At 48.9% G+C, this 14072-nt stretch overlaps 1 protein-coding gene across 1 annotated transcript in view; it reads left to right on the top strand.

Annotated features, from left to right (window-relative positions):
- The window catches only part of ALPK2 (alpha kinase 2), a 124305-nt gene that overhangs the window by 69277 nt on the left and 40956 nt on the right, over positions 1–14072 (top strand). Inside the window, 1 exon segment of the mRNA XM_027576241.2 lies at positions 10402–13630. Within this exon segment, the coding sequence (XP_027432042.2) occupies positions 10402–13630 (3229 nt within the window).

Genomic DNA, 14072 nt, shown 5'->3' with positions numbered 1-14072 from the left:
TTTCCATTTCTGCCTCCAGGACCCATTTCCAAAGTAGGTCAGGGGACTAGGGTCGCCTTAAGGGTGAAGTGAAGATGGTGGTAAGGGTTGTGCTGAGGAAAGCAAACAGATGGAAAGAAAAAGGTGTCTGTTCTTATTTTTGTTGAGGCAGGACAATAATTTTTAGTTGGATTTTGTTGAGACAGGAGTTTTCTAAATTCCTTTCTTCTTAGATCAGGGAGCCGTATGTCTGCACACTCAGTGGGACCGTGTGAGGGTTCGGACAAGGGTACGCAGCCCTTGGAAAGCGCCCTCGGAGATGCTGGGACAAAAGGCAGACGGAGTCAGGGCCCAGAGGGGCACATCCACGCAGACTTTACATCTTCCGGCATCAGGATTGTGTTGGCACCAGCTAAGGGAAACTGCGAGAACAGATCTTTCCCCTGCTTCCATTTTGGGACACGGGGAGTAGCCACCACCCATGTACCAGTATGGACAACTCAGACACCATCTCCTACAGGGGTGGGAGCAGAACCAGGCAGAACTGAGGGCCTGAGCATTCCCTAAAGGAATGTTCAAGTTATTGGAGCAGAGGTGGGGCCTAGGCAGGGAGAAAACTGTTAACTCCCCACACAGTCCTCAAATTCCTACATGTGATTGAAAGCTCAAGGGGAAGACAAGATTAGTTACAGGAAAAAAAAAAAAAATACAGGACTTGTATTTACTCATGCATCAGGGAAGAAATATATGAATTTTCAAACCACCATCAGTGCAAATATCAGCTCAGCATATTTTCTGCTCTCCCGGCTCAAATCACTGCATTGAATCCCAGACATTATCTTTCTTTCTTGGGTCTCCTAGCATCTCCCTAACAACTTCAGCTTCCCGAAACTTCTTTCTGAATCATTCTGTTTCCTCCACATCTACAATGGGCGAGTGGGTTTTGATGGCTCCCTGAATTTCTGGTCTCATCATCATATTCCTCCTTGCTCTCCATCCAGCCTTTGGTTCCATTCATCTTTACAGGGCAGGTGTTTTCAACTTAACCTTTCAGCTGCACATTGCAGCCGTTCAACACTGTGTCCGTGGTCACCTTCTTCACCTTCAGTGCCTGGTGCCCACTGGTGCAAGTATGCTGATGTCTTCTGGATAGTCTGTATTTGGAACCTCAGTTGCTCGTGGTAGAAACAAAAGGTGCTTCTCTCTCTCTACTCAAAAAAGAACAGATGGCTCAGTTTACATCTAAAGAAGACTGAGGCCAACCAAGCAACAAATTATTAGAGATGAAGAAGACTTATATTTTAGTAGAAAATACATATTAACCAAAGCACAGGGCCCTCGGGCAACTTTTCAGGTAGCGGATCAACATCTCAACAGAGAACGAGAAGAGAACCATACTCCAGAGAGGCAAAATCTTCCTGCCTAGGTTGGCAAAAAAACATTGGCCCAAGAACAAATTGGATGGATTGCACTGATTTGGCCTATTTTCTGAGCACCTGCTATGTGCCTCGCACCAAGCTGAGTAAGACTACCTAGGAAATTTTGCTTCTGCCTAACAAAGCTGTCTCCGAATCGAATCGGGTAGCTGTGTTGCCTTCTGGGTATCTATACCTTTCTAGAACTGAGCTCTCTGGGGGAGACATTTTCTAACCAGAAGCCAAAGCTGGGCACAGAGCTATCCTGCTGCTTACTATAAGAGACAGATGACAGAGAAGGGACTCTTCAAGCCCCCAGGCTTGCATTTTCTCCTCATTTTTGGTAATGACCATCTAAGACAAGTGACCTGCCTGTATTTACGTTTATATTCAGATTTTCCATGTGCCCATCACGGCTGTGCACTGCGAGGCCACGCTGCATAGGCAGGGTAGTAATGTAACCATGACAGGTATTTCCTGTTTCTAAAGTTTACAAGAACTTACTTTGTACAATGTATTATTGTCAGTGCGGTACAGTAATTGCTACTACGTTGGTTTTGATTTTGCTCACAAATTCTAGAAACTGTAAAGAGAGAGATTGATTTGAAAATGCTCTCCTAGAACCTGACTAAGAGTTAGTCCCCCCCCCCACCCCCACCCCGTTATCCCATCTGAAATCTACATAGAAGTTTCAGGCTGTGGGAAGTAAACGGTACCACGCAACTCACCCCCAGCGCATCACCAATAGCAGGAATTCAGTCCGTGGCCCCTGTGGGCCCCGAGGAGGAGATCAGTGGGCTCAAGGGGGTCTGGAAGCCCCTGCAATGATACACAAAATTGTGTAGGTAAAACAAGATCTGGGGGAAGAAGAAGAAGCCGTAACTTTTCTCAACCCCAGAAAGCATTAGCAGAGTTGGGGGCTGATCGTGCCTGCCCTTCTGTGGCTGTGAGGATTTTCATCGGACCGGACTAGGTCTGTGAGCCTCCAGAACTTGGCAGGTGGGCTTGAGGGGCCCTATGTCGGAGCAGCGCAGCCTACTGGGAACACAGAGCGCTCACTGCACCCAGGAGGGAGGAGCTGCAGTGCGGGAGAAAGGACGAAAATCAGCACATGGGGCCCCACGGTGACCAGCCCACCGTCTCCTCGCTGGTCCTCTCTGGGGTCCTCACGGGCTCCTTCTGGATCAGGTACGTGGGTATGACGCCAGGCTGTGTCTTCTCCTCTAAGAGCTCTCGTAGTTCACAGAGAGGATTAGATCTGGAAGCCTTGGAGTCCAAGGGAAATCTGGTTCCAAGGAGAAGGTGAGGTTTAAGCCTCATTTCAGTGTTTGTGTTGTTTACAAGGCGGCAGGACATAGAACACCAGGGGCCGTCCGGGCCAAGAGATGCTGTCCAGCCTCTCACTTTACTGTGGAAAAAGCTGCGTCCGAGGGACCCGGTGACCTCTCCAAAGCCACTTTCCATGGCACAGCAGATCCAGGACCAGAGCTGGGTTTTCTAAGGCTCACTCCTCCATTTCTCACCGATTCCACTTTCCTTTAACCTCTTCATCCAATCTCCATCTCCCCAAGACAGCAAAAAACCGAGAGACTCTTCAGAAAAGGAATTCAAGAAAAATCATGGGCCTTCCCAACTCCGTTTTCCTTATGTTTGCATATCTCCCCGGGAATTTCCACACACACCTGGGGAAAGACAAAGGCTGCTTTTCTGACTCGTACTTGGCAGTTGAATACTATAGAGGTCTTCTCGTGGGTTGGGATAGCTGGTGTATTTGTCCTTAACCTTACACAACCCCAAGTCCCAAAGGTGTACTTTTCTACGGCATTCTACAGACGTTAACTATGTTAACGCACGTAAAGCACTTAGCATAGTATCTGCCCCGTGTTAAGGGCCACACAGGGCTTAGTGATTGGCAGTGGTAATAGCACCTGCCTCCCATCACCTGCGAGGCACAAGATACAGGTAGATCTCCTGGCTCACACACTGATGGTCCTTCGCTCCCGCCATGTTTCCAGACAAAGATCCACCGAATGTACAAGAGCCCCTCGGCCCTAGGAAAGGACATTTGTTACAGAAACCCGGTCCCCTCCCAATAAAAAGATCCAAGTGGCACTTTACAAACTCTACCACCTTTCCAAGAAGTCAGGACGGGATTGGAACACCAGCGGGCTGCAGATTTCTGGTCTCCTGCGAGGGAATGGAATGAAAAGAAGCAGGTCAAATGACAGGGTGTTCAGGATCAGGTTTCAGGGTGAGGATTTTAGACGAGTGTCCTCCACGTTCTTCTGTGTTATTTTACCGTTCAAAGCCCTTAAGTGAAGCTCCTTTCTGGGCAACCCGGCAACTCCTAAAAATAAACTCAAGTTCCTGAAATATTCTAGTTTGCCTGTAAGCTTGTTTTGGCTGGGCACCGGGCTAGTTCAGTGTTGCCGCCCCAGGTGGTATGGATTTGATCTATCAGATGACCGAACGGCTGAATGACGCTGTGCCCATAGTGAGGGCTCAGCAGATACCGAGGAAAGGTGAGCCCTGGGGTGAGGCTGCAGCCGCCCAGGATGGCCGGGAGAGGGGAGGGTCCCGGGGAAAGTTCCTGGAACCACGAGGCGGGGGAAATTGATGATGCGTAGACAACTGGCGAGAGAACATGGTGCTATTTATGTCTAGTCTAGATAAGGAAGAAAGAGCGTTCAAAGAACATTTAAAAAGAAACGAGTTAGAGAAAGAAAATTATCCTCACCAGAGTACACGTCAGCCTCTGGCAGTGTTCCTAGCTGAAGCAAGGATCTAAGTGGCTTGACCCTCCTGGCTCTGGGTGGTTGTATTTGGCCCTTAGGACCCTGGCCTCTCCTTTGATGATCCATCTTCTCACATTTCCCCATTCTCCCCGCCCCGCCCTTAACTTCAAGTTCACCTTGCCTCAGGCCTTTTTGATCCCTTGGCATCCCTCCAGCCCCTGGAGTCCCCTTTCCAGGAGCCACACCCCTTGCCCTTTGTGACATTAGCCGTCAGACTAATATCTACCCAAAGCCACCCAGATGCCTCCGGAAGGTCTCCAGGGCCAACCTCATGTGCGTTTTCCTTTTCCTTCATCCCCCAGCAATGTATTTTCCTCTTGTGTCCATAGGAGAGTTCTTAGCCGCCGCGAACAGAACAGCCAACTACTACTACCTAAGGATCTTTGCTGCTCACTTCACCACAAGTCTGGGTGGAAGGTCTCAGTGTTGTTCCAGTGGCTCAAGGATGCCCGCAAGCTCCCAAGTCTTTTCTCTCATTCTGCTTCACCAGCCACAGTGTGTTGACTTCCATTTTTGTGATGGTTGTCTCTTGATGGGAAGATGATAGCCCGACACCAGGCATCACATCTTCGTGACAGGAAGAAGGATGGGAGCAGGCAAGGTACCTGCCCCGTCTGTGCCTTCTCTGAGGAAAGCAAAGCCTCCTCAGAAGTCCCTTAGCAGAACGCCCCTTGTGTCTCATTAGCAAGAACTAGCCCCTTGGCCCCATCTAGCTATGCATCTAGCTAATTATGTGGTTTTCCAGCTTTTTTGGCTGAAGGTAGCAAGGGAGAAGGGGATTGGGGATGCTGTTGAGTTAGTCAACCACAGTGCCTACCACATCTGCCACACTTCGCTCAGTAAAGGAGATTCCTGAGACTGCAGAGAAATGTCCAAGAACTATCTGAGCGTTGATACAAGTAACATAAGGGTACAACATCTGCGGGCGTCTGGGTGGCTCAGGTGGTTAAGTGTCCGACTTGATTTCGGCTCAGGTTATGATCTCCTGGCTCATGAGATCAAGCCCCATGTCAGGCTCCACGATCAGCGGAGAGTCTGCTTGAGATTCTTTCTCTCTGTCTCCCTCTGCCCCTCCTCACTCTGTCTCTGAAAAAAAAAAAAAAAAAAAAGAGTGCAACGTCTGGTCTTGGCACGGCAGGGATTGTATCCGTGGAGTAGAAGAGAATTCGGTGGTGACCTTATTTCCTCTCCTGGAGCAGCACCGATAGCTAAAATCCATCCATTTGGCCGTTGGCTCAACTTGTCAAGAATTGTTATTTATCTTTTCCATGTACATCTTGTCTCTTCAGCTGGATTATAAGCTATTTGCGAAGAGGGATCTTATCTCTTCCCAACTTCTGTTGTTAGTGACTAAATTAGTCCCATGCACTTCATAGGCACTGAGGACTCGTTCGTGAAGAGGAGTGTAACTCTGAACACCACGGGCTGGATGAAGAGGTGACACACCTTTCCTAAGGGATCCTCCTCAGGAGGCCAAAGGTTTGAAAAGGCCAGCAAAGGAAACAATGCGTTTGTAGAATGGGAGGCATGTTGATAGAGAGGGGGTTGGAAAATGCTGTGCAAGCAGAGGGTAGGTTTTCAAGGCCAGTACTGCTTTCAAAAACAAGTTTGGAAGTGTTACTAAATTTGGTTCACCGTTTCCTTTCCTTGTATTCATTCATATGTTTATTCATGCAGCAAAATTAATGGAGCCCCTACTATGGGCTAAGGTTCTGGAAATTCAGAAATGAATAACAGAGTCCCTGCCCTTAGAGCTTATGAGGAAGCTGACAGATAAACAAGGGGTCGCGTTGCATAACAAAGACCATTACAGTCTTCCACCCAAAGTGTCTCAGGAGCCCAGAAGTGCTAGCTTTCAAATTAAGGGGGAGTTCCCAGCTTCTTGGTGGCGTTTGCCTTATCTTCTCTTGTTAGAAAACTCGAGTTGGAAAGGGCTTTATAGCCAGACAGACTTGGCTTTCAGATGCTGGTTCTGCCATTCACGGTGGGACCTTGGGGAGATTTCTAGCCCCTGAACATCAGCGACCTCCTGTGTCGATTCTCAACTGACTGCCCCTCGGCTCCTCATGCACCCTTCCCAGGATGCTTACTGAGAATGGAATTTCATTAACCATTTCTCTGTTCAGGTAAGCCCAGTGTGAAGCCTTGTCAGCAGAGGGTGCTGCAAGGACACTGCAGGAGGACAACCCTTGGCATTTTCAGCATGGGGTGTGTGTGTGGGTGTGTGTTCACCCCTCAGAGCCGGCAGCAGCCGTGGGGCTCAGAACATGGCCCATCTGCAGCCTTGTAGCCTTGGCCTAGGGATGATCTTGCAGCCCTCTCTACTCGGGAACCAGAGCTCTGTGTGGCCTCCTCTCTATACCAACATCTGACCTCCCGTGGCCCCAGATACACAGGGCTGTCATTCCCTGTCCCGACTCCCGCCACATGTCGCCCACCCACTGTGAAGGCCCCAGCCTCTGCCCCCACTTCGTGCCCCTGCGCTGGGTGCTGACCTCCTCTCCCTGCCTGCATGTGGAAGGGTGGTCTGTTGCTCACCCAGCAGTTCCCGACCAACTCTGGCCTGGCTAACCCAGCGAACTTCTCTGCCATCTGGCGGCCTGTTTACACCTTCTCCAGCTAGGTCTGAGCACCTTGCAAGCTGACCTGCCCTGGTGCTCTCCCTCCCCTTAGAGAGCGCGGTGGGGTGTCCCAGTTACTCTTCTATGCAACTAACAATTGTTGATATTCAACTTCCCTTACTTGTACTGTGTGGTTGCCGCCTCCGGATTGAGCCCAGGCCATTCACCTCATCTGTGAAGAAGAGATGATAGATTTACTTGACCAATCAACTGAGAAAGCCCGTGTAAAGCCCAGGGCTCACCTCTCTGCTCATCAATGTGGCTCAGTTTTCTCTTGGTCCTAGCCACTATTTTCTTTTCACAGAGAGCAAGGGAAACTAATGTCAGCATGCCAGGGATTTGACAGGATGGTGCCGACAAATGTGTGGTTAGCCCTGGAGGAGGAGGCACGGAGGGTCAGAGAAGCCAGAGAGGTTACTTGGGGTCATATTATATACAATTCTGTACTGAGCTGAACTCAGGCGCCCCCGTCTTCGGAGTCCACACTTCACACACCGCACTGGGCTTCCTCCTGGAGCCCTGGACCCTCCCCTTGTTTCACCTGAATGAGAACAGTCTTCTGACCAACAGAGCCTCCTGAGTCTCAGCACTCACTCCATAATGAGACTAGCCGAGCAGCAGGAGAATCATTTGCTGGGGTTCTTTCACAATGACTTCACTGAGAGATCTCCTCCTAAAAGAAAGGTCTGACTTATTTGAGAGGGGTGAGTCTGTGGTTTCCCTCTCTCTCTCTCTGAGTCAGTCTCTGAATGAGACCCAAGGATCCAGCCGTTGGAACCAAGTCTCAGCCTTGACAAGTATGCACTAGGCTATTAAAGGCTCCACTTTGAGAAAATCCCATTGTTTCAAATCAAATTGATGGAGTTTCACATCAGCAGCAGACCGTTTGTGTGGTTGGTTGCTTGGACATAATTTCCAAAAGACCAGCAGTCTTTGTTCCGCTCGCTGATGCTTCCCCAGTGCTTAGAATAAGAACTTGGTACATAGTAGATGCTCAGTAAACGTTTGTCTAGTGGATGAATTTACACAGTCAAGGATTTGCCATACTTCTTTACACGTGTGGGGCTTCACTAGGCTATTTTAAAGTGGGGTTTTATTTTCAGAGCAAGAGAGGGGAGGAGAGAGTATACGTTAACAGGAACATGACTGTTGTGGAAATCAAGGCGTGATACCATGGCTATGCCGATATATCTCAATGACCAAACTCCCCCTGGTCAAAACTTATTTGTCCTGTGACTCACCCTCTCCAGAGACTAGTGTCTGCTAGGTGTCAGCCTATAACTCTGTCGTTTGGTAATAAGCAATAATGGGTGGGTAACATCCCAGTAAGTAACACAGTGGCTTTTTAATGGGAGCCCTTTGGGAAAAAAATTGTCCAGTGCCTGGCAGAGAGTTCTACACAAGGTAGATTTACTCCCTAAATGTCTGCTGGCACTGATGATAATGCAATGATGACAGGATCTTAAAATAAAGGACTGACATAGGCAGCAGAAATTCAGGCCAGGGAAGAAGGCTCAGGAGAGGGTCCTGGTGTTTTTAACTGGACAGTCTTCCTTCATTTCTCAAATCATGACCAGGAAACTACCCACACTTTCTATGCTTGATATTTCAGTATATTTTGTACTACAGCTCATTATGAAAAATCTGAACCAAAAAAGCAAATGAAAAGAGCATTCTCTATATGTGTTACAGAGGTTCAGGTATAGAGGTGAGACCATATACATGTTAAACTTCTTGACACTAAGAAAAAAAGAAACAAACCCTTGTTTCTTATTTCCCAGAAGTGATCTTCCTTGTTTTCCCTTTTCCCTTTTAATGTGATGGGGGCTATAGAAAGAAAGTAAATACATTTTTCTTTTTAAGAAACACTGGGATGCAAGCCAGTAGTGCCCGGCTTCTAGTTAAAAGTCTTTTTTTAAAATAGAGTTTTCCCAAAGTCAGGAGCAGATGGAAGTCCAAAGCCCTTCAGATTTAGAGGTTTAATGGGTGACATTGGCTTGAGCTGTCTGAACGTGCATGGTTCGTTCATTTACTCCTTCTTTCAACAAGTGCTTATGGTGCACCTGCTAGGTGCTAATTGCTCTTACGGGCTTGAAGACAACAGAGAAAAGAGAGCTCCTTCCCAATGGGCAGGTTGCCTGTGCTGTATCCGCATCACCGGGGACACTCCCTAGTACACTGGAGGCGGTCAATAAACATCTGTTGAACCGACGATGGTCCCAGCCCTCCTGGAGTGTATGGCGCAGGAAATCATCCTAAATTTCTTCTTGTTCATTTAGCACTTGTATGCCAATAAGATCAGAATTAAATGAATATCAGGGTGCGTTTAAGGAGGAGATGAGAGGGGAATCGGTGGTGGCGGCAGGCAGCCTTGGGGGAGTGTGGAGGGCGGTGTGGCTCTGCCGTTCTGTTTCCCGCTGGTAGTATGTAAACAGGCTGACTGCAGGGCAAGAAGACCTAAGATCTCCCCTGTGATTTATGGGAAGGAGCCTCAGGACTTGGAGCCACACCGTACCCAGGATCATTCCAGGTTGGCTTTGTTATACGCTGGGAGACTCTGTCTCCTCCCCTCTATAAGCCCACTTATCACTTTCTGCACATTCGAAGAGGGCTGCCCCAAATTGGGACTCCTGGGAGCAAAGACTCCTGTACTTGCCAAAATTTAGCAATTCCCTTTGTGTTGGCTGGGCATGATTTTGATGTGTGTTGAAATAATTGATGAGCTAAAAGTTTTAAGAGACAAGAATGTAGTCCAAGATCTCGTTGCTTCCTTAAACAATGGCCAATGTCACAAAACAGTCAGGGTTTACTCCTCACAAAGTGAGCCAGCTAGCTTCCTTCCTTCCTTCCTTCCTTCCTTCCTTCCTTCCTTCCTTCCTTCCTTCCTTCCTTCCTTCCTCCTTCCATTCCTTCCTTCCTCCACCCCTTACTCTCTCTCTCTCTCTTCCCCTGAATCTTCGACTTCTCGTGGACATGGTCTGCTTGCCACAGGGCATCTGTTTTAAAGGGGAAGAGGCATTCTAGGATTTTATAACCTTCCTGGGAGATAATTGGCAGCGCTGGTGACCAGACATAAACCTGTTACTTCATTAGAGGCAGGTGCAAATGACAGGCCTTTCTCTGTTCTTTAGTAACATTAACCAGCAAGCTGTCATATCTTGGGGACAAAGGTCGTTCATTACTACTTTACAAGCACTGTATATTTCATGTGAAATGTATCTTTCTGGAGAGATGCACACAAGCTCTGGTGACTTAACTTGATCAGAATAGTTTATATTCAATTTATTTCTGTCTTTTCCCTGAGAGAGAGACAAGAAAGCATTAAATGATGATGGTCAGAAGGCTTTTTGCTTGTAATGGGGAATTTGACCAAGGGTCCCCTGGAGCACAGTTGCTTAAACGTGCATTTCTCCAGGACGTCTCTAATAGCTAGAGAGGGTTTGGGGACCAGTGTTTAGATTTCAGTCGTTCCTGCCACTCCTCTTGTCCATTATTATAGTCATCGAGGATTAACATTCTTGGGCTCGCAGGAATGCTCAACTGGGGGCTCTCCTAGGAACAAGTCTATTAATATCACTTTCATCTTCCTAGGTGCAAATTCAGGAAACAGTCAGGGAGAGAGACTTTCTCAGCCAGTTGCCAGCGTTCTCAGATCCTGCGGGGGAGCAGTCTGCATTTGCTGGGACCACAACAAATTCCTTCCCCAATGTAGGAGGGATCGACGAGGAAGACACATCATTGGCCCAACACCTGGAGCTAGGAAGCTGTACTCCATGCCCACAGCATGGAGAAAAGCAGTACAGAAAAGACCACGCACCTGGCGGTTCCTGGGTAGACCTAGGATATGAGCTGAGCATCCCAGATGCCAATAATGAAAATACATCCCCCTGGGAGCTGTCAGTGCTTCTCCCCCAGGAGGGCAGTGCTGACACCTGGGAGCCCAAGGCTCTCTCTGTTGCTTCCCCTGACCCCACAAATACCAGCCCCACCCTGGAAACCTTATACGACGGGCCACGGGGCAGGGAAGCAGCGAGCGTGTTGGAGCTTCTTGAAGCTCGTGACCAAGGAACCTGTGAAACGATGGATTCTCCTGTTGGAGCCTCAGCTGATAAATATTTGCCTCCGGAAATTTGCTCCATGGACTTAGAGCTGGCGGAGAGTCAAAGCAAAGTATCTGATTCATGTTCTCATGATAACGAGATGCCAGGCATTCTTTCTCAAACACGAGGCTCTGAGCTTCCACAGTCTCCATGCAAGAGCAGCAAGGAAAGAAACTCTACCACGCCCCCTCTTTTCACCAGTACTTTTACCTGGAACATTTTACAAAAAGCCAGGGAAGGTGGCACAGAGGAAAATTTAGCAGAGATGGAGAATGTCACCTCCACAATGGTCTCCATAGTACAGACTGGCCAGGAGAGGCCAAGCCCCAGCAACTCAGGAGGGTTTGAGGAAAGACAGCCTCTGTGTTCTGAGAACACCTCTTCAGTGCAGTTTCCAGAAGGCAGTGACGAGTGCCCCAGAACCAGTGCCCCAGACACCGCAGACACACCAGCCAGAAATGGTTCGGTTGTAATGTTTCCTCATGAGAAGCCAATGACTTTCACTGCTAATCTTGAGTGTCTTCAGGTGACCAAGGAGGGTGGGGACACATCGACGGTTACCATGGGCACCAAAGTCCACCCAGCCAAATACCTCCCTGTTTCCGTTGCTGAGAACAGTCATGCAGATGGTCCCAAGGAGAATTCACCTCAGGCACCAGATGAAAATATTTGCCAGCTTCCTTCCAATGCACAGTTGGGTCATATTTTAAATGATTCCACAACCACGTCTTTAGAAGAGCCCTTTTGCAAGGCTCCCAGTGGACCAGGAGTCCACGTCCATGTACCTCAGCTCCCAGAAGTAGAGGGTTTCTGCTGCAGTTCCCCTCTTCAGACTGATAGCCATTTTGGAAATAAGAGCCTGACAGTGGACAGAGCAGACAGTGGGAGCCGTGAAGAGAATTTCCAAGACAAGGAAAGTGAAACAACACAGAGGATCCAGCCGGAGAGCTTACCCCAACGGAGTTCTCCTCCTGAAGATGATTTCCGAGAAAGTTGGCCCACGACACCTGTTGCCCAAGGGGAAATAGACCCAGTGTCCCTGGACCGCTTATCAGCAAACTCCAGAGAGGAGAGAGGACAGAGCTCAGGCCTGGGGACTAGCGTGCGCAAGGTGGCTGAAGCCCCTGTGGAAGGTTGGGGTCAGGCTCCAAGCCACATCCCACCTCTCTCTAATATCCCCCTGGAAGAGTCGGGAGGGAGCAGGCCAGGACTTTGGAAAGCAGACAGCAAGCTGAAGGTTATAACTCTGGAAGCTTCCGTTCCAGAAGTCTGGCCACCAGCACAACCGACAGGTTCTGAGTACAAGGAGTTGGAAGCTGGTCCCATAATTCCTGACGGGGTCTGGGCTGTATCGGACGTTCTCAAGGCTCACAGCCCTCAGGCTGAGTCTGGCTCAGCCCTTGCTAATAACAGAGAAACCCATGGAAAGGGAAAACCAGCCAGCCGTGCATATTGGAGTAGTCTTTCTTCCGAATATTTGAGCCAACCCAGACTCCTAGAGTCATCTGTGGATCCTTTAGACGAAAAGGAATTATACGTCACAGATTTGCTATCAGAGGCTTGCAAAACAGGAAAGAGGGAAAATATTAACAGTGTGAGTCGAAACCAAGAGGAAAACCGAATCCAGGCGGATCACACTGCTTTCTTTAAACGGTTTCTGGCCAGCCCTAAAATTGTAGAGTCCTCTGTGGATCCCACGGATGAAGCAGGTGTGATGGTGTGCGCCCGGGCTGAGACGGCAGGGCCTTCTGCCCCCACGCCGGCTGTCATCAGAGAGGAGAGGAAACAGAATGATGGGCCCAGGGGCCAGAGACCAGAAGTCCAGCCTGCCTTCTTGCAAGTCCTGAGTCCTGACGAAGGTGGGGGAACACTTCCACGCGGACGTGGAATCAGCCAAATACAAGAGGGCATCATGAGAAGCTCAGGGGAGGCTGAACGAAGTAAAAACAGCAAAGCAGAATCGATTTTCCCTACTTTATCTCTTTCTGATGGCCCTGCAGTGATGACTCATGCATCTGTTGGAGTTGATGTTCACAACTCCTCAGGTCAAATTAATGACGTCCCTGAGAAGGGTTTAGTGGAGCCCAGAAACCACCGATACGCATTTTCTGACTCAAAAGAGAGAGGAGCCGTTGAGAGTGAGTGTGGGAAACACTCACCCTCTCCCAGTGGGCTCACTCGGTTGCCTTTTATTTCGTGTCCCGAAGGAAACATCACACCTTTTTCAAAAAGTCACAAAATCCAGGCACCTACAATGGAGGAGCCCCGCACTGGGGAAACCAACCCCGCCGGCGCATCGAGCTCCCCAGCCGTGACCTTGGCATCCATTGCAGGTGAAAATGTATCATCAGCGAAAGCTCCTGAGACACTGAAGTCCCCATGTCAACAGGGCTCCAATCTGGGCTATGGGGGAAAACCGAGGGCGGAGAAGCTCGGGCACACAGCCGCCCTGACCCTCAGCTTCCCAAAGTGCCCTCCAGCAGAGAGGGGCTCCGGGGAGGTCAAGAAGCAAGACACCTCAGGGAGTGGACATTTAGCTGAGGGGGTGAAGAAGAAAATTCTGTCCAGGGTGGCCGCCCTGAGGCCGCGATTGGAAGAGAAGGAGAATGTCAGAAAGAGTTCTAGCGCTCTCAAGAGGATTCCTGAACTTGAAACATCGGCATCAGGTGCAGAGGAGAAACAAGACGCAAAAAAGGCGCCTTGCAAAAGAGAAGGGAAAGGTGAGGCTCTGTCGCTCTCTGTTGTTGTTAACGTTTGGGTTTGCGAACCAGGTGTCCAGTGTCTGTGTGCAGATTGCCAGGCTCTACCTCCAGAGTTTCTGATTCAAGTTTCGGGCTGCAGAAAGTGGTTCCTAACAGGTCCCCAAGTGGTCTCGAGAGAGAACCACTAGAGGAGGCTGCCTGGCGGTAGGTTTAATTGAGGGAGCATGACTTTCTGTTTAATTATCCTTTAAAAAATATTTTAAGAGATAAACAGAAGCATTCATCAGTGTAGCTAATTAGTATAATTAAATAGACCACACACGAAGCAGGATTTACAGAAATAAACATTTAAGTACAATTTGGGAGTCTCCTCTTTAATTGGCGATTTTCATTAAAAACGGCTTAATTGAATCCTGGGTTTTCTTCCAAATGGGAGCATGAAATTTCTTCCCAACTCACC

The sequence above is a fragment of the Zalophus californianus genome, chromosome 14, assembly GCF_009762305.2.
Source record: "Zalophus californianus isolate mZalCal1 chromosome 14, mZalCal1.pri.v2, whole genome shotgun sequence".
In the NCBI taxonomy this organism is placed as follows: Eukaryota; Metazoa; Chordata; class Mammalia; order Carnivora; family Otariidae; genus Zalophus; species Zalophus californianus.
This window is presented reverse-complemented; position numbering and strand designations above follow the sequence as displayed.